We start from the raw sequence: 19,971 nt of genomic DNA on the forward strand, positions 1-19,971 counted from the left end.
GAGGATGGGAATGGGATTTGGGGTCAGCTGGAAGGCAACGGTCATACACCGGTCAAATTCAGTAGAGGCCATTCCTTTCCCCCAGACAGGAACCAATCGTCTAGAACAAACCCTGGCAGCCTCATTCCTTCCAGGTAATTTTTATAAATGAGGGGACACCCATTCCAAGAGAGGACAAAAGGGAGAGGGTGTTTGTGAGTGTGCGTGTGTGTATGTGTGTTTATGCGTGTATGTGTGTGTGCAAATGCGTGCATATAAACCTGCAGACAAGAGACCCGGCTACATATCAACCGTATTCTCTAAACCCTGGCCATTTATTATAAAACCCATTTTTTTAAAAAAAGAGTAAAATTGGCATTTTCCACTTTAATCTCCTTAGTCCTGAACTGTTGTCCTGAACAAGACCCTTCACTTTCTACACACACACACACACACACACACACACACACACCCCTTTCAGTCAGGTGGAAAGTCCCAGATCAGATAATTAGCTGTGAGACCCAGACAGAAATGTTTACCTAGAACCATATAAGCCATGGCAGGGTTAGGTTAATGCTCACAATCACCCAATGCTTTACAAACTCCAGTGTAAAAAAATTCCAGCCATTTATTTTGCGGTGAATTTATAACAAATGCTCTTAAAGGCTTCGTCTTTTGACAGAGGTAATAATAAATTCACTGTTAAAGACGGTAGTTTAATTCCTTATACCTCCAATACTGCACAGAATAAACCATATTCATCACTGAGTAATTTTTTACCACATAAATCTTTAAAACTAACCAGTGAAGGCTGTTGAGACTGAAATATTGTAAATTTATTAGATATGCCCATGTAGTATTGGACTCAGAGGTTTCCATTCGAATATATTATGGGGAAAATTTGTGTCTTTAACTGTGACATTCCCTCCATTTCCCACTGCCAGTATTATAACAAGCAGCTCCTCCAGAGTCAACTGCACGTTTATTAGACAGAGATTTAGTAATAAACTCCTCACTAATCTGCCAAAGAGGCTGGATGACATTTCGGTGAGATGCTCTATTTAAAAGGGGTCACAAAAGCTTTGTTTCTGTGTAATTATTTTCTCAAAAGGAACTCAGCCTCCCCAAACCTCTGTCTGCTAGTGTTTCTTGGTAGTGTATGGATCCAGCTCTCCAACCAAACTAGCAAAATACTGAAGCAAATTATAACCTCATTACAGATATACAGAGCAGTAAGTTCTATGCTTATAGGATTAGTTACAGGGGGCTTGGGATAATTGGTTAGAACACAGAAAAGCTGGAATTAGCAGACATTGCCACACTTGTGGTATTTAAGACTAATAAGAAGATTATATTGATTCTCACACTAGAAATAATAGACAATGATTTCAGAAAACTTACTATTTAAAAACTTTAATCTTGACATATGACACATTCAAGATACAATTAAATCCTCAGATTTGAACAAAAATCCTTTTACTTTAACGTATAAATTTTGAGTGAAAGTCTGTGCCTGTAAGACGAGAATATTCTTTCTCATAATTTGCTAGTGAAGTGACATTTAAACTGACCAATTGATTATATCAAATTGTAATACCCTCTCAAGTTTCATTAAGGAAATATTAATATTCCTAGAATGAAAAATATTTCTTCTTTTAGATTCAGAGAGTGCATCATCTTTTCAGCAAAGAGCTTTGCAAGGAGTTTCCCTGTTCCCACTAATATTCTGTATTTGGCAAGAGTTCCAGATACTAAAAACTTCCAAGGAGGATTATCAACTTTAAGACTTTTTTAAAATAAAATAACATAAAATGTGTTTCTAAATATTAAGCAAAGGAGAAAAATCTCCTGGCAGTGCAAGACTGCAGCCCATCAGAATAATTGTTAAAAGACAGAACTCAGCTAGAAAGATAAGCGAAATACCAGCAATTAATATTCAGCGTTTCACATTATAGTCAAGAGGATGTGTTTTTCTTTGTGATGTGTCTCATAAGCTAAGAGTGTTGGGAGCCAGACTCTGAGCTCTGTCTTCTTTTTGTGCAGGAGGATTAAGGAGAAAAAGAACAGCGACAAAAATCCTGCTCCATCTGTAAATGAACAAACATCTTGATTTTATAGCTATTTGCTTTGTAAAACTGAGGAATGAAACAAAAATTACTGGATGCCTAAGTAACACTTTAATTCCAAATTCATTTACGCTGTAGCTATGTAGTTGTCACAAACCATAATGCAGTATTTAATTAAAATAACAGAAGTGCATCTAGATATGTCCTGGGGTAGCTATCACCAGATTATAGTCTACGCTATCCGCATTTTATTTATGAAATGGCAGAGTCTAAGGTGCAACTAGGCTGATACAAAAGCCTAAACATTTTAACCTGCATTTTTATAAAGGCTCTTTTTCTTTCCTGCTACGTCTTTAAATTTTTCCTTCTTCTATCTTTCGGGGGGATTGTTTTGATGTCGATAAAGATCTCTCTTTCTAACTCTTGCTTTTCAACTATTGACCTCCTGTGTCTTCTGGCTGTGAAATCCCCCATCTGTTGTCATGGAAAGGCTTGTGAGGTTTCACAGGAACCACAGCAAGCAGGGGACATCTTAGCGGAACTTGGACATGGAGGGTAGGAAAAAAGCAAACCCTTTTCAGGCTCAGTGTGCTTGTTCCCATACAATCTTCCTTGCACCTTTTTTTCCACCTATAAATACCCATTGTAGTTTACACGCTTGCTTGCTCTACTTTGTGGATGTTCACATGCAGACATACTGCTCCTTTTCATAAACACATAGCATCTATCTTATACGCAACCACCATCTATCTCCTCGTTCACATTGGCTGTCCCATCAACCTCCTTGTCTGCAGAATTATGTTCAGCAAGGTCCCGATTTATAGGAAATAAATAATGAAAATGGAACAGACTGGGAAAGATAATCGAAACATTCAAATTGTTATTTTTCACTGTACTTTCTACAAACAGAGGATCTATAAACACCTAGCAAAGGTGTTCGCTGATTCCTAAAAAGCAATCAGTGCCTATTGGAACATTCTGACCCAGTGGGTCTCTACCTTGTATTTTTCCTGTTCTGTCTTACTTTTTGATGCCCCAAGATCTCATCTCTTTAAACGGCAAATGATGCTGTGTTATTATTTTCATTATTTCTGCTTCTTATTTATCCTGTTTATAATGACAAGTTTTTGTCATCATTTATCCTCTGTAAGATAATCCTAAGAATTACAAAACAAAAACAGTAATTGCAACCACCTTTTTAAAGAAAATAGCCCTTGCAATTACTATATAAAGATATTTGATAATGGTAGCATCAGATCACAGTCCGATCCTACAGCAAGGGTCTTTTGGAGAAGGGTCTCTTACACACACTTGTAATTATTTTCTCCCCTTTTACAGGTCACATAGAAAGTTAATTTCAATAGCTGCTAATTTCTATCCAACGAGAGTGAGGTACTTTAAACCACCCAATATAATTGGATTCAAAACAAATTTAGGAAATCGAGTGTGTTAGAAAGCAAATAAAAATATCCTTTTGGTAAGAAGGAGGGTGAAAGTAGTAAAAATGGCCTTTTTTTCTCCCTTCTTTTCCCTTCACAACTTTGCCATTAAAGTTGCACCTACAGCTAGAAGTTTGTCCGTGAAAAATGGTCATTTTGTTTCTCTGCTCAAAGAATGTTATTAAAATGCTAATTTAAAAGAAAAAGGAGTTAAATATCTAGCGATGGTGCATTCTAATTGCAACCATAATGAGCTCTCTAAATGTGCGTGCCCCTGACACACACAGAGCATAAACAGCAGTAAACAGATCATTAGTACCCGCGTTCATTTATTCTGGCGACCTTACCATGACCCCACCGAGGGTAGGGTGAAAAGCAGGTGGATCTGGCTGTGACACCCCCTAGAGGGATCCAGGAAATGAAGCTATAAGCGGTTGTCATGGAAACGCCTATGTGTGCAGATGATGTAACACACCGACAGGCTGTAGGCTTCGCAACTGGGACGTTGCCTTTCCCTCGCCGGAACAATCTCACAGATTAAATTATTCATTTCTTTAATTCACATAGCAAAAGGAATCCTAATTTTCTTGGTGATGTGCAACTCTCTTCCATTTGTCTAAGGTCTGTCATCCCCTCTTTCTCTGAAACCTACCCCAGCTTCTTACATTCTAGCCCCGAATCACTGAATCTGACAAAATCAAGTGGAGGAAAGGCAGTGGAAATCTGATGCTCAACATCTGTACTTATAGAGAGAAAATATAAGATTTTAAGCTAAAAATTAATAATATAGACAGTGTTCCTTTCTGATGAGGGCATGGTGACCAGGGACTAAATGTATACCTGTCCTGAACAAGATGGCTTTGTTTGGAGCGGGACAGGGTCAAAGTGATACCTGATGCAGAGTGTAAAGCAGACAGGCACCAGCCCCAAATGAACACATCACCATAGCAAGGTGCAGGGATAAGAGAAAAACATAAGAGAAAAGGAGCATCTGCTCACCCCCTCCCATGTCCAATTGAGGGAATCGAGATTAATAAAAATAATTCTTTGGAGAATGATTCCACTCTATCCTACCCTGTTTTGCACCGAACAACCTCAATAACCTTACAGCAACAGTAAAATAACTTTTCTTCTTTTTTTAAAGGAAGCAAAAAAGACGATCTCTGGAAATTATTTTAAAATAAAAAATACCCTGGCCTGCGCCTCCCCCCCACCCCACCCCCACTGCACTTTAGATGAACCTGTGATATTGTAGCAATGGCCCTTGAAGTGCAGTGGGGAGGTGATTTAGGAGAATATTAAAGGCAATGTGGAGATTCAAGGCGCCTCTCTCAGGGAGATCTGGAGAAATACGCAGCACAGATGGGCCGAGCAGATTAAACATTTCCGTCACATTGTTTCCAAATTGTGTTGTGGTGCCTGAGGCTGGTACTGCGGTCAGAGCAAAATAGAGTGGTGCAGAGCTGCGAGCTGCACAGTTTATGGAATACATATTAATACGCCAGTCTCACATGGTATCACAATTCTAATAGCTCTGAAATGGTGCTGTCTCTATTGTTGCTGAATTCTGCACTTGGCACCTTGCTTTCTCCTGTCTGCAAAGTGTTTACCTTCCCTTTATCCTTCCTCTCTTTTTTAGTCAAAGTTCAAGCTGTGTGTTTCTCATTTCTCTTTTCCATATAGCCCTGTTCCGCCTTCCCTCTTACCTTCACAGCTTATGATTTTTCTGTCATGCACACTCTGTATTTTGCCCACACTTCCATCACCAACAATGTCCAGTTTGTGCGCGGGTCCTGCACCCCTCCCTAGCCTTGACTTGGTCATTATCCACTCACACCCAGTTCACGACATCAGTTCAGACTTGAGGCTGAATAGTCCCCTGCACTCAGGGCTCCCAGACCCTACATCTAGCTGACACATTCCTCTTCTCAGGACACTCAGCTCTTGGCCGGGGGTGAGCTTTGTGGAGTTGTTGCCATGTGCCCCCCCCCCCCACCGCAGCTGCTGTCGCTGGCCACCAGCCTTTCCATGTCCCCTTTCTTAGACTCAAAACCCCCCATCCCTGGCCCCGGCTCCAGTCTTACCAATGTCCAGGTTAGCAGGTTCCCTGAAACGCGGCAATAAATAAAACTAGTTCAACTGAGGCAAATTTAATGATACATTTTTATTATGATTTATAGACCAAAACTCTGAATAATGGAAAAAAGAGAAAATGATTGCCAAGAACTTAAAACCTGGTGTGAAACAGCCTGGAGAGGCCGCCAAGCTACCCAAGGTTTCAGCCAAGCATTGGGCTCTGATCCTTTCACAGGTCCAACAGAACTAATCCACTGTCAACCCAACTGACCACTTGCGTTCTCCTTTGGTAAAATCTCTTCCGAAAACCATTTGTCCTGAAAAACGGGCACCTGTTTGTCTGTGGTGAGCAATTGTTTTTCTCAGCAATTGGAAGGGTGCTGAGTTAGAGCCCTCAATTTACTTAATAACTTTTGATAGCCTCAGACAGCATTAAATTTCCAAAGCTGGATTTCAGTAGAGAAATTGTAGGCCAACCCAGAGTAAAAATATGATGTTTTTGGCTGACCTTGGAATATTACAATCTACTCTGCTTAGGAATTCAAATTTCCCATCTTTACTAACGATAATGTATGATGTACAAGCACTAATAAGAGAAATAAGCAATCATAAACCAATAATTCTGTGATTGATTGGCTTTTCCCATACATATATGAAGCATTTATTGATCTTTCATGTTAGGGGCTGATTGATTGTTCCCTTGAAGAGGTAGTCTCTTGTTTACAAGCACTGAAATAGTGAACTTTGATGGTTAAAAGAATAAAAGTATGAGACATTTTCTGTGAATCTTGTTCCACAGAGGCTTATCGAAGCCCAATTCAATGTGAAAAGAGAACATTTCCATTAGGAACATTCTCAGGGGAACCAGCAGTGTCAAGCAGCTTGCTCCAAAAGCCATCATGTGGATTTGAATGGAAGCTATAAGAAGACACCACAACTTTTAAGTCACAGTTAAAGAGATGGCCTTAGAAGGGATAAGCAAGCTTGGTCAGCCTTTGAAGAAGGATTAGACTTGGCAGCTGGAAGACTGAAGCCTTGGAAACCCAGAATGGCAGGATTCTTGATTTCCTTCCACTGTTTTTTAAAAGTGGGGGTAGGGGTGAAATGGCCACACTGGGCCAAAGAGCAGATGCAGGCCATAAAGATCATTGTACTTTCCCCCTAAAGTGCTGGTTGGTCAGCTGTAGAGGGTTCATAAACCCTTTGAGAATCTGATGAGAGGTCTGGGCCTCACCCCAGGGACAAAACACATGTACACATGCACACAAATTTTACACCAGTTTTAAGGAGTTCAAAGATCCCTTCACATCCATCCACAGAGAGGCCATGGGTCAGAGACTCCAGTATACGAATCTGTGCCCTAGAGGATGGTGATTTCCTTTTGTTGGAAAAGCCTAGGATTCACTGAGCCTAGAAATTGAATTCTCAGCCCAAGACTGGATGGTCATTCCAGGTCATGTCTGTGCTACTCCAGGGGAGCCGTGGAAGAGCTTAAACAAATAGGAACCAGCAGGGAGGAGAGAAATTAATATGTAGCAATCATGGAGTAAGTGTATTTAATCTCTTTTAAGGCTTATGATAGGCGCCTGCTGGTTTTCCCCCTGATATCCCCTGACACCCACTGACAGGGTATTTGCAGCCACACAGGGACTCAGGGCCCTGTGACAGGAGGAGCACTGAGAAGGGCCATGATAGTCTTGAAGCCATAAACAGCAGTAGGAGACCACTGGAGGCAGAGTCAAGCTGTGCGGCGAGCCCGTGGTTGGTGGCCATACTGCTTTTTGTTTATAGAATTTGCTGTTCTTTTTATGGCAGGTTTGGTAGGGGTTTTTTTCCTCGTTGATGGAGATTAGCAGCACAAATCCTTTTATGGCAGTGTGCAAGCCCCCATAAACACTTTTGATTGTTGCTGATGGTGAGTGCTGTGCCTATTTCAGATTCCCTCAATACTCTGCTCATCCAGGCCAATAGCTTCTCCAACCAGATAACGGAGTCCAAATAGCCAACCTTCGTTTTTAAGACTCCTTCATCTGAGGGGTTCAAGGAGGTGGGGCAGGGTTGATGTTGAGGAAAACAGATGTTTGATCAAGCCCAGAAATATTTATGACGAGAACAAGCCACACATTATACTATTTTTGAGTGAAAGTCTTCTTGAAAGATTTTGTAGCAAGAAGCAAGCACTGATGTAAAGGGTTTGGTTTTTTTTTAAATAGCTTTTTATATTCTTATCCAAATCATCTTCACTTAACCATTCTGTATAATTAACATCTTAGCTCTACCACACACAGTGTATAGAATAGAGAGTTACGGAGTGGGGAGCCTGTATAATTCTGATTCCCTAACATTGTCACTTGCAGGTGTGCATCCCCACCTTGAAAGTAGAAACACTTACACATTGAGGATTTCAGGTCTCCTGGGACTGTCTTAGACATTTTTCCAGTCAGTCCTTCCAAACATCTGGGCAAAAAGAAGTCCAACTTTATTGAAAATGTTGATACCAGGAATTCAGTTCTCTCTGCCATCCCAAAACTAAAATCCAAGAATCTGCAACTTAATAAAAAGGCAGTAAATTAGCACCTCTAGACAAGAGCAGAGTTCATTCAGAGCTGGGGTCTGCCTGGCTGAGCCAGTACTCTCTCCATTTTAATAGTTTAATAAAAATTAGCATAATTAACGAACATCTGTATGATCCAGAGTGGTGCAATTTGGCACTTGGAAACGAGGGCTTAAACATGATTGCTGTGAGTTTAATGTTGTTTTAATTCTTTTTGGCACTGCGCAGTGAAATAAACGTTTGGTGGTGATAGTTCTCGGCCGGATCTCATTTGCATTTTTCTCCCTTTGATTATGAGCAATTGTGGACTCCCCAGCAATTCATCAAAGTAGAAATTATTTTAAAATACCTCGTGGTGTTCAGACTGGGCTGGACCAATGCATGGTGGGGTAGTGATAGGAGAAGAAAAGGCTAGAAATTTCCCATTCATGCTTTAAACATCTCAGCCCTGTAGCCTTTTTCAGATATCCAGCCAAGGGATGAAATCTGGAAAAGACAGTCAGATCCCGAGACCTGTAGGTGCTTTGATTAAGCTCCTAGGCTACCACAGCAGGATGCATATGGTCTCTGAGACTGTGCCATCCTCCTTGCACTTCTGCTTGCTCTTTTGTTTTGAAGGGCAGAGAGTTGATTGCACGCACCCCGGTTCCCACCACTGTGGTGAGAATGCCACATCTGCGGTCGGCAGGGTCAGTGCTCCCCTCGAGCAAGAGCGCACTGACTGGGAGCCGGCCTTTGCAGGTGTCCTGCTGTGCCTCATCTGCTTCCCGTCTGCACCCTCTTCGAGTTGGCAGAGAGCACCTTCCCAAGGCTCCGTCCCTGCTCCTGGCCTTACGGCTAAAGGGGGATGCTGCCAAGCGTGCGTCAGAGTCGGAAGTCTTGAACGGTCCCTGGGGAGAGACTGCCCTAGCTGAGCCCCTCAGGTGACGAAGAGGACGGCACGTGGCAGTAGAAGACCACACCTCACACATGTGTAAGCAAGCGGACTTTAAGCAAAAGACTGTCAGACAACGTGGTGCCCACCCTCTGCCAATGAGGTAGCAGAAGAGCTGAAGCTAGAGTTTTTAAGATAGAGTATGCGTTTCCCCCACCCAGCAAGGCCCTGTCGACATGGCCATTGCAGCGACGTACTAATGCAAGGCAACCCTACCAGAAAACTTGCTTAAGGCAGAAACTGCCTTAACTTCAGTGTTGGGAAATGGACAGTAACGTAACTCGTACCAAGAGGAGCTTTAAAATGTCCTGACATGGGAATTCCCTAGCGGTCCAGTGGTTAGGACTTGGCACTTCCACTGCCAGCCCTGGGTTCAATCCCTGGTCAGGGAACTAAGATCCTGCAAGCCTTGTGGCGTGGCCAAAAAATAATAATAATAAAAGAATAAAATAAAATGTCCTGACAGGCATAGGCTGAGGAATTCTGGGTAATCTCCCATACAGCAGTGCAGACTGTAGGGGGAAGCTGGCCTCCCTCCTGGGGGAGGGGGGCAATGAGAAGGTGCTGTGGGGACAGTGGGGAAGGGGAGTGGACACATTCATTTATTTATGACAGATTTTTAAAAGGTAATTCCCTGTTCCTTTTAGGATAAGCTCAGTAGTCTCACTTCTTATGGCATCTGAGATGCTCTTCATGGTATTTAGGGAGCCATTTGGAGAAACTGTCTCCAAAGGCAATTGCTCTCTTCCTGCCACAACCAGTTCAATCACCAGGGAATATCTTGGAGTTGGTTGTAACTAAATCTGCTCAACTGAGAGTACAAATCCCCACTGTTCCCTTCATTTCTTCATAACCTCATTTAACAAAGTTTTTTGGGCCCCATTCTGTGCCAGGCACCATGCTGACTGCTAGGAATACAAGAGCAAACAAAACCAACAAGGTCCCAGCTCCCACAGAACTTTCCACCCAGTGATTGGCAGTGAGACAAAGGCCGGCAGATACAAGGCAGCGTGATGATTCATTTCCAGGGAAGCACAGGGCACAGCGCTGTGGACCACAGAGCTGGGGCCCTCACTTAGAGAGTGGCGAGGAGAAGCTTCTGGACAGGCCAGAGAGACTCAGGAATTGAAATCTGAAGGCTGCTTAGGAGTCAGCCCTGTGGAAGGGAGGAGGGAAGTAGAGGCTAAACATGCAGAGGAGAGGCTCCATGGTGAGAGACCCTGAGGCCCATGGGAGTAGCAAAGACAAGTTCTGTTTTACTAAGGGTCCACTAGATTTAGGGGACAAATGACAATGCTGGGCAGTGAGTGGAACTAGGTCATGCAGGGCTTTGCCCACCTTTTTAAGAAGTTGACAGTAGGCTGTAGGAACTCACTAAGATTTCAAGCAGAGCCATGATATTATCAATGTGCCTTTTAGAAAGATTCTGGCTGCAGAATGAAAAACAGATTGGAGGAGAACAAGAATGGAGACACAGAAACCAATTTGGAGGTTGTTTCTGTAGTCCTCAGGAGAGGAGACAGTGACACGACTCTAGGCTATTGCCAATGGGAATGGAGAGAAGTGGATGGATTCCAGTAATATTTTGGATAGAGAAATTGACAGAACTCAAGGACTGATTGGAAGAGGAGGGTGAAATTGGGAATGACTCTTGGGTTTCTGGCTTGAGTAACTGAGTTACTCAAGCATAGTGGTACCACTCACTGAGACAGAGAACACAGGTGGTCAAGATACTTTGTGAATGGGAATGGATACAGAGGCAAGATGATGGTTAAATTTAGGACACAGTGAGTTTGAGAAGCTTGATGGACATGCACTTGGGTACTGGGATCCAACCCTTAGATCTGGGCTGGAGCTATGGTTGTGAGTCATTTACACAGGCATGGTGGCTAAACCACAGAGGTGTATAAGATTGCTCAAGGAAAGTGCATCAAGTCAGAAGAAGGCCAGGACAGAAACCCTGGAAAACCACATTAAAAGGAGGAATAGAGGAAGATGAGGAGAATGAAAAGAAGCAACCAGAGAGGGAGGTAGGAGGGAAACCAGGAGAGTATAATTATAGAAATTAAAAGAAGAAAATGCCTCAGGAAGGGTCCATAGTGCCAGCAATGCTGAGAGATCAAGTAAATTAAGGATTGAAAAGTGCTCATAGAATTTGAGCAATAAGGAGGTTATAGGAAGCGTTAAGTGGAATGACGGAGGCTGAAGCCTGATTAGAGTGGCTCGAAGAGTGGATAGAAAGCAAGAGCTTGGGGCAGTAAGTGAAATAAATTCTTTCAATAAATTTGACTGTTAATTGGCAGCATAGACTAGTCAAAATGGGAAGCAGACATGCATTAGGGACTAAATAATTATTTTCAAAGACGAAAGAAACTTGACACACTTCAATGCTGACGTAAGGAGCCATTTACATTAGAGGCAGAGGTCAGACTTCTCAGAACCTGGTCTCTAAGAAAGCAGAAGGGTTACAAGTGCACATTAGGTAAGTTCCTGTTTGGGTGGCTGAAGGTTGACAGATCTGATGGCTTCTCTTTTCTCTTTGAAGGTGGAAAAGAGGTCAGCTGCTGAGATGAAGGGGAGAGGCAGAGTTAGAGGAGGGGAGATACACTAACAAAAGGAAACAAAAAGATAACCAGTTGAACCAGAATTTTAGTGTGTCAGCAACCTAGTTTTCTTTTTTTTCCTGGAACTCAGCAGCTGGGTGGGCAAAAGGCAGACAGTTGGCTCCATGGTACCCAAATCCAGTTGAACTGGAATACATATATTTTCCATGTATTCCTAAATTTCACTTCCTTCAAAAGAAGGAAAACATGTTGTAGTGCTTTCAGGAATAGTCCTATAATGTTCAACATCTGCTGTGCTTTTGAGAAGCTCTTCTGTATTCAAGGAGCTCCGTTCTCAACCCTGTGAGCTCCACTCTCAAACCCTTCTTTTAAACCCTCTCTTTCCCTTTCTTGTTTGCCCCTCCCTGTGGCTCTTACGTCCTGCCTGTCATTATTTTTTTTTTTTAAACATCTTTATTGAAGTATAATTGCCTTACAATGGTGTGTTAGTTTCTGCTTTATAACAAAGTGTATCAGTTACACATATACAATATGCTCCCATTTCTCTTCTGCCTGTCATTATTGATGGACCTGTCAACCTCTGACCTCTTCCAGGGGAGGAATCTAATGTTTAGAGTACCTACTATGTATCAGGCACTTTGAATTGTTTTTATGTCTGCGGCGTCACTTATATTCCCCACAACAGAGGGGTGATATTCTCCCTACTCTTACAGAAGAGGTAGTTAAAGCCAGGAGACCCTCCGATCACATGGCTACTAAATGACCAAGTGGGGACGAGATCCCAGTCTGTCTGACTCCGAAGCCCATTACTCTATGCTGTAAACTCCCAGGGAGCAAGCAGTGTTCTGATTCATCATCCATCTCATGGGAACTCAACACTTTACACATAGAAGGTGTTTGGTAAATATTATTGATTTGAACTATGACCTGACTCCCTGAATACTTTAGTGCTCTGGCATTTTAGGGTGTGCCCAACTTTCCCCAAAGGAGCCGTTCCACTCTGCTTGGTGAAAGACATGCTCTTTAGGTTCAGCAATGGCACCAAATGTGCTAAATTTACAATGCAGACAGAAAGATGGCAAAAGAAAAGCAGTTTTTCTTCCTTCTAGATAACTTTTAAATTTAGTAATCCCATCAGGGGTGTTAATGAGTTGTACTGACAGTGTCTACAAAGAAACCACCCAACAGAATCTCCCACGTGATCATTTAACAGATTAACAAAGATTAACAGAAGCATGGCTAAATTCCAACTGAAACCATCCTCTTGTCATTTTTCAGGAATATAACATGTATGGCTGGTGGGTTGGAGAACTGAACAGCCTCATTGGGATTGTTCCAAAGGAGTATCTCACCACCGCCTTTGAAGTGGAAGAAAGATGAAGCCCAGGTATCAGAACTATTGCCAATGAATTTGTTGGCCATACCTTCGTTTCTTTGTGAAGAATGAGAGTTGCCAGTGAAGTAGCTTTTCTTCATTTCCAAAAGTGATGCTGGTAATTCACCATTGAAAGAAGATAAGGCTGTAATTGTTTTTCCTAAATTGGGGGACTGTGTCAGTCAGGATTAGGTTCAACTACATGTGACAGAAAACTCAAAATAACAGTGATTTAATTAACACAGAAATTTATTTTTCTCTTCTGTAAAAATCTGGAGGTAAGTAATCCAAGGTATCTAGGTCCCAGGTATTTTCTCTTTTTGCCCTACTGTGTGTGGTCAACATTCCCAAGGTTACCTCATGGCCCAAGATGGATGCTCCAGTTCAAGCTATCATGTCTGTATCCTACCCAGCAGGAAAGATAAAATGACAGGAGAAGGGCACACCCTCTCCTTTTAAGGACATTTCACAGATGTTGCACACACCACTTCTGCTTACATCCCATTGGCCAGAACTTGGACATACAGAGACACCAAGCTGCAAAGAAAGCTTTCTTCTAGGTAGAATCTGTGTCCAGCTTAACAGTGGAGTGGGGCAGGATAGGGCCGGGGGTGGGTGGGTGGGGGTGGAACTAATAAATTTAAAAGGGAGAATGAATATTGGAGAATTAGGAATTTGTGCCACAAGGATGGGTCTCAGTTTCTTTACGCACAGCTCTCAAATCCAGAGCACCATTTCCCCCAAATGCCCATGTATTGCAATATGATTGGCAAAGATTAGGAATCCAGTATGAGGATTCCTATGGAACATAATCAAATTAACTTTTAGGTAACAAAGAATATGGATTGCATTTTATCAGCAAGAACCACATCATACTTTAAAACAGGGAGTGAGTGCTTGCTTTGGGTGGGGTAACAATAGGATTAGAATTAGGATGGTGATGGAGGACACCAAGGCTAGCATGATATCACTAGCTCCATCTTCTGGCCTGAAATGGAAGCAGCCTTTATTGATGGGGTGAAGGATGTTATGTGTGACAGTGATACAAACTGGCCTTGGAATCTTTCAGATCAGGGCCCACTCTAGTGTGCATCAGCAGTTGAGTGGTTCATCTAGGAAAATACATAAGGAGAGATCTTACTCTCTGATGCCCCTGTACAATCATGAAGCACCAGCTCGGGCCTCTCGCTCAAGGTTTGACCTTATGATTTTCCGAATGAGGACTCCATTTCCAGGCCATGAATGCAAAAGGCTTGGAATTTTTTTGTCAAATCTAAATAAATTCACCCTACTTCACTCTGTCATTTATTTCATGACAAACTTGTTTATCTCCTCATTCTCTTTGACCCAACAATTCCACATCTAGGAGTTTATCCTACAGTTACACTTGCACACGTGCAAAGTGATATACACACAAGGTTGTTTGTAATAGCAAACCATTGGAAATGACCTAAATGTTCAATAGAGACCTCGCCAAGTAACTGTAGTAATTCAGGGAATTGAATACTATGCCACAGTTAAAAAAAAAAAAAAAAAAGTGCTCTGCACACATGGAATACATTATGAGATATGTTGGTAAGTTTAAAAAAAAAAAGCAGTGAAGGGTAGGTCTAATTCGCTCCATTTGTGGAAAGAGGGAGTCTCCAATTGCTTATATACGTATGAGTTACCGCTGGAAGGAAAAAGATGATAACACTGGTTGCCTCCAATGACAGAGAAACAGCATGACTGTGACACAGAGTAGGAGGGAGACACTTTTTACTCTGTGCCCTTTTATAGCTTCTATATTTCGAATCATAAAAGCAAATTTATGTATTTTTCCTCCTTTAGGACACATATCCTTCTCTCTATCCTGCCTTTACGAAGAAACTGATGATCAAGCGCTCCCGCTCCCTATCCCAGCCAGCCCACCAACATCATGGGCTCTCCCCTGTACAGAAGAGACCCAAGTCTCTGACACCCACCGTGTAGTAACTGTAAACCACCAATGAGACAAGTGAGAAGAGGCATCTTCAGCAGACCTGTTACTAAACCTGCCTCCTTATAGCTGAGCCCATCTCTAAACATCTCCACATACCCAGTTCTGCCTTTTCCACAGGCTTGTCACAGAGAAGGTGAGAGAGAGAGAAACCTTTGGAGGAAGAAGTTGCTGGTTGCTTTGGCTGGTTTGAAAAGCACGAATAAACCTCAGATTTGGTTCCTTGCCCTGTGTGATGGTGTTGTGTTTCTTTTTGTACTGGTATCAAAATGCTGGCTCTGGGCATTCTTATCACCTCCAAACAAAGTGGGAAGGGAGGACTTCCCTGGCGGTCCATCGGTTAAGACTCCACGCTCCCAATGCAAGGGACGTGGGTTCAATCCCTTGGTCAGGAAACTAAGATCCCACATGCCTCGAAGCCAAAAGCAAACAAAAACAAACAAACAAACAAAAACCACAAAGTGGGAAGGGAGAGCCTGAAAGAAAACAAAAGCCCCGACAAAGAAGAGGGCTTGCAATTGTCTTTCAGGGCAGAACCATCTCTGGAACCCAGGCTTGCCCGGTTTCTGGTTGGCTTCTCAGACTTCCTTTCATTGCCTACTTGTTATTTTTTCTTTTGTGTTCACTCTGTCTGAAATGAGACAGGGCTAGAAGCGAGTCCTTGGAGTCAGCACATGGGAGAGTTCCCTTTTGGGCCTCAGTTAACAACCCTACTGTGTCCTGCAGGCTGAGGGAGTGCTGTGGGGAGGGCTTGTGTCTATACGACCCTGTTTCCTTTTCCTGTTGCCTGTGCCTAGCACTCGGGTTATCTGTGCCTTCAAGAGGCAGCAAAACATAATGGTTAAGAACATAAACTTTGGGACTTCCCTGGCGGTCGGTCCAGTGGTTGAGACTTCGCCTTCCAATGCAGAGAGTGCGGGTTCCATCCCTGGTCAAGGAGCTGAGATCCCACATGCCTCGCAGCCGAAAAACCAAAAAACATAAAACAGAAGCAATATTGTAACAAATTCAATACAGATTTTGAAAATGGTCCACACCAAAAAAAAAAAAATCTTTAAAAAAGAAAAAAAGAACATAAACTTTGAGGGAATTCGCTGGTGGTCCAGTGGTTAGGACTCAGGCTTTCACTGCTGGGGTGGGTTTAATCCCTGGTCGCCGGAACTAAGATTCCCCAAGCCGCGAGGCGCAGCCCAGAAAAAAAAAAACATAAACTTTAGGACCAGACAACCTGGAAATAAGTCCCAGTTCCCTGTATACTACATATGTTCTCTAAGAGCAAGTTACTTGACCTTTTACGCCACAATTTCCTCACCTTAGAAGGGGTATACTTCATCTCACCAGGTCATTAGGAGATTAAAGGAGTTAACGTGTAATGTACCTGGAACACCACCTGGCACATAGTAACTGCTCAGTAAGGTTTAGGTATTATTATTGCCTGACTTTCTACACAAGAAATTGTGAGAGATGGGCAACTGAGCAGCTATAGAAATTTTATCTTCGAAGCTGCCTATTCTATTCAGAGCTGTCCTGGCTTGGCAGTAGCCTTCCTCACCTCTTAACAACCATATCATAGCCCTGCAGTAAGACACCATTTCATGTCACCAAAGAGAGAAACTGGGAGCAAACAGGGATGTTGTCAGTGGATTCCAAGTTTCTCAAAAGATCCTATGCCATCTATTCATTTCCAGATTTTTCTGACCCAGGAGTAAAACAAAAGAAAGCTTTGTTATACGTGATGGGTAAAGAAGTAACAAAAGGGGATAATTTAAGTCTGGGAGGGGGAAAAAAAGAGAGAAAAGGCACTACAGAACTGTCCATAACATCCCCTCCACTTTACACAGGGTGCCAAAGGAGAAGCAACCACTAGGTGGCAGCAGATGAGCAGATGAACCAAAGGGAACCAATTGCCTTTCGTTTTAGGAAACTTTGCACCAATCCCAGCCTACAGGTAAAGACAATGGGCATTGTTAAAGTGGTTAATGGAAGGAGCAAACAGAAACCCCTCTGTGCCCAACTGCTCCCTCCCTAGAGAACCCTCAGGGACCCAAGTCTGGAAGGCTGGGTGGCTAACAGGAGAGAATACCACTGTGCCACCACTCCATGACTAAGACACCAGAAAAGGGGAAACCAGAAGAGGAAGAGGGGGTATCTGGGGCCCGATAAGAAGGGGAATGAAAAAGGAGCAAGGTCAGGTACTTCTCCACTCTGCACAGTTCAACACTCTCTCAGTGGCATGGCCATTGGCTTCCAGTATTTAAAACAAAACCCCCTTAGTGCAATAGTCCTTTCTATACCTCCAGACCTGAGGAAACCAACCACTTGCCAAACTGCAAAGGTCTTTTGGCACCTCAGTCTACTGCACCACACTCACATTCTAGCTGTAAAACTTAAGAGGAAAAAGTAGATTGGCCCTAAAAGATATAAACAAATGGACTAATTGGGAATCTGGTCCATAGCCATCTGGCTATTTCTGACCTTACAACATGCTGGAAAAGATAGTGCAAGTTCGAGACTATCTACAGACAAAGGGCATTCTCTGTTAAGGGCAAGTTCTAAAGGAGACCTCTGGGAAGTAGTGGATTCCTACAGTCTGCCTGAAGCTAAACCTCACCCAGCAGACCTGCTCAATTCCACAGCCACCATCTTAGCCAACAGCCTCAGAAAGCAACTGGCTAATCAGATTACTGCTTCTCTGTTTGACTCCACTAACCAAATCCCCACCTTACTGCCTGTGACTAACTGGATAACTGGGGCATTAGACCACTTAACGAACCACATTATATGTAGGATGGCTTCTTAACAGCCACTAATTGCTCTAGCACATGAAAACTGGAGAGGGTTAAGAGGTGGGAGGCCCTTTTCCTTCCTTGATATTATGTAAAGGAGAGAAAATAAGAAAGCTAAAATCCTATGTTTAAGAAGCAAATGCATATGTGCCCTTCACAGATAAATAGTAATTTACACAGAACTTACTGACTTCCACTGGATAACCTGACCTAAGGTGGGTACAGTTTGGCCTGCCTCATCCAAGCTGATAATCTGAGAATACTAAATGCTCTGAAAGCAATCTTTCAGCTACATTTCATTAAAAATACATTTTTCCAGTGTGTTTCCTCTGTCATCCATATAGCAAAATAGCATAGACATTGTTTTACAATTACCTCAGTATTAAATTTTCCCACACAATGGTCTGTTATGTCTCTTAGAAATCTGTATTTAATTCAAAACCAATGACATCTTTTGCCTCTGGTGAATAAAAATGGGAAAGAGAAGAGAATTCCTATTAAGTCTCATTCCCTAAACCCAGACATTTTGACTCTATTTAAAGAGGGGCCAACTAAATGTCCTCCCTCCTGTTAGATACTTTATCTAAACATAATATGTAAGCGATAGCCTAGATTTCAAGTTATCCTTAACTTTTTTAGCACTTTAGCTTGCTCAGTTGCACCACCTTATTTGTAATCAGTTAGTCTTTGCAAGTGGCAAAACTGAGGCTCTGAAAGGTGGTGACTTGAACAAAAATCACACAAAATCTGCTGTTGAAGAGGAAATGAAATGAGGGACTCCTGAAAATCTCAGGCTGCTGCTCTGCTTATTGAATTGCTTGAATTCTGTTGCAGTGAGACACCTCCAGTGACACATCTCCAAAATCCACATTTCACACCAGTCACTTACATCACAATAAAGCAGTGGTGTCATAAAGCATGTGCCTGTGTTGGGGGTGGGCTGGGGAGGGGGGGGCAGTCCTGCCTTCATAAACCAGTCTGAGTAAGAGGGAGTTGAAGAGAAGCAAGAAAGGAAAAAAAGAATCCAACGTATGTTTGTATGTTCCTCCTTCTTCTTTTTTTTTTTTCTTTTGTTCCTTCTCATCTTGAGAACAAAACTCTTGAATGTCAGGGACAGAGGTGCTTTAACCTTTGACCAAAGGGAAGCTCTCCCTGCAGGTCTCTCCACCAGGAGCGACTCTGGAAGGATAAATCTTGAGTGGCACTGATTTGCTAACTCCCAGAGCACCAGCAAAATCTGTGGAGCTGACTTTAGAAAAAGCAGCCGTCTACATAGAGGATTATCCCTGCTACACAGCCCAGTGACTCAAACTAATTTTCTAGTTTGTGGATTACCACAGTCCCTTGCTTCCCCCTCCCTCCTGCCCAGCTATTTCATTTCCCATTAGAATTTACACAGATCGGGTAGGGAGCCTGAAACGTAAAACTAAAGAGATTTTTCTTCTTCAAGGGATTTGAATTATTCTCCCTATTTTCCTATCAAACACTGTTCAGAAAACATGTTTTTCGTTTTTTTTTCTTTTTCTTTTCAGTTAGTATGAATTGATGACCACCCTTTTGCAACTCTTGAGATTCAATTAGTGATATATTTTAAGATGCAGCCTATTTTGCACCAATATCTTTTCTAAAGATGATGCCCCCGCCCCGCAAAAAACTATAGTATTAGAGGAAGCTAAAATACAATTAACAGGCAACTATGTAGTTTATTTTCCAAATGGAGACACTTTTGAGAATGAAAGGGGGCATTATTAATAAGGATGCCATGGCCGTAGGTGTAAACCAGGATGAGTGGTCACCCTGAAAACAAGGCAAAATGGGCTGCCTAGTCACCAGGAGAGTGGGCAGTAGATAGAGACAGCCTGGTTCTCCCGGCTGATGCTTGGCAACACCCCTCCTAATGAAGTCCTCTCCCCTGCAGGCGCCTGGCTTCTAGGCAAACCCTGCCAACTAGGCTTTCGTTTCCTGATGCCCAGGCTGTTCCAAGAGACCTGGTGTCTCTGGCATCAAGCTGCTCGGGCGCTGGCTGGTCATCAGCAAGCTGTGTGTGTTCAGTTCCCTCATGGGGCCCATCACCACCCGCCACCTGGCAGAGTGCCACTGAGGGAAGCATTTCTGTGGCACTGGGCAATAGTATGCCACTTCCCTGCCTCCTGCTACGGGAGTTAGCTCCAAGAGTCTTCTAGTGCTGGTCCTCAAAGAAGGCATCTGGGTCCACTGTAG

General features: G+C 42.8%; 1 protein-coding gene across 3 annotated transcripts in view; it reads left to right on the plus strand.

The window, feature by feature from the left end:
- SKAP1 (src kinase associated phosphoprotein 1) overlaps positions 1-15,182 on the plus strand; it is a 282,261-nt gene extending 267,079 nt beyond the window's left edge. For 2 of the 3 annotated variants that reach the window (XM_059907441.1, XM_059907444.1), the window contains 2 exons: positions 12,891-12,999; positions 14,818-15,182. In XM_059907441.1, the coding sequence (XP_059763424.1) occupies positions 12,891-12,992 (102 nt within the window). In that variant the 3' untranslated portion in view covers positions 12,993-12,999; positions 14,818-15,182. Of the gene's footprint in view, positions 1-5,664; positions 5,707-12,890; positions 13,000-14,817 lie in introns of those variants that run through there. The other variant, XM_059907442.1, reaches the window with a different exon arrangement.
- Positions 15,183-19,971: the final 4,789 nt, after the last annotated feature.

Source organism: Balaenoptera ricei, chromosome 20 (assembly GCF_028023285.1).
Source record: "Balaenoptera ricei isolate mBalRic1 chromosome 20, mBalRic1.hap2, whole genome shotgun sequence".
Taxonomy (NCBI): domain Eukaryota; kingdom Metazoa; phylum Chordata; class Mammalia; order Artiodactyla; family Balaenopteridae; genus Balaenoptera; species Balaenoptera ricei.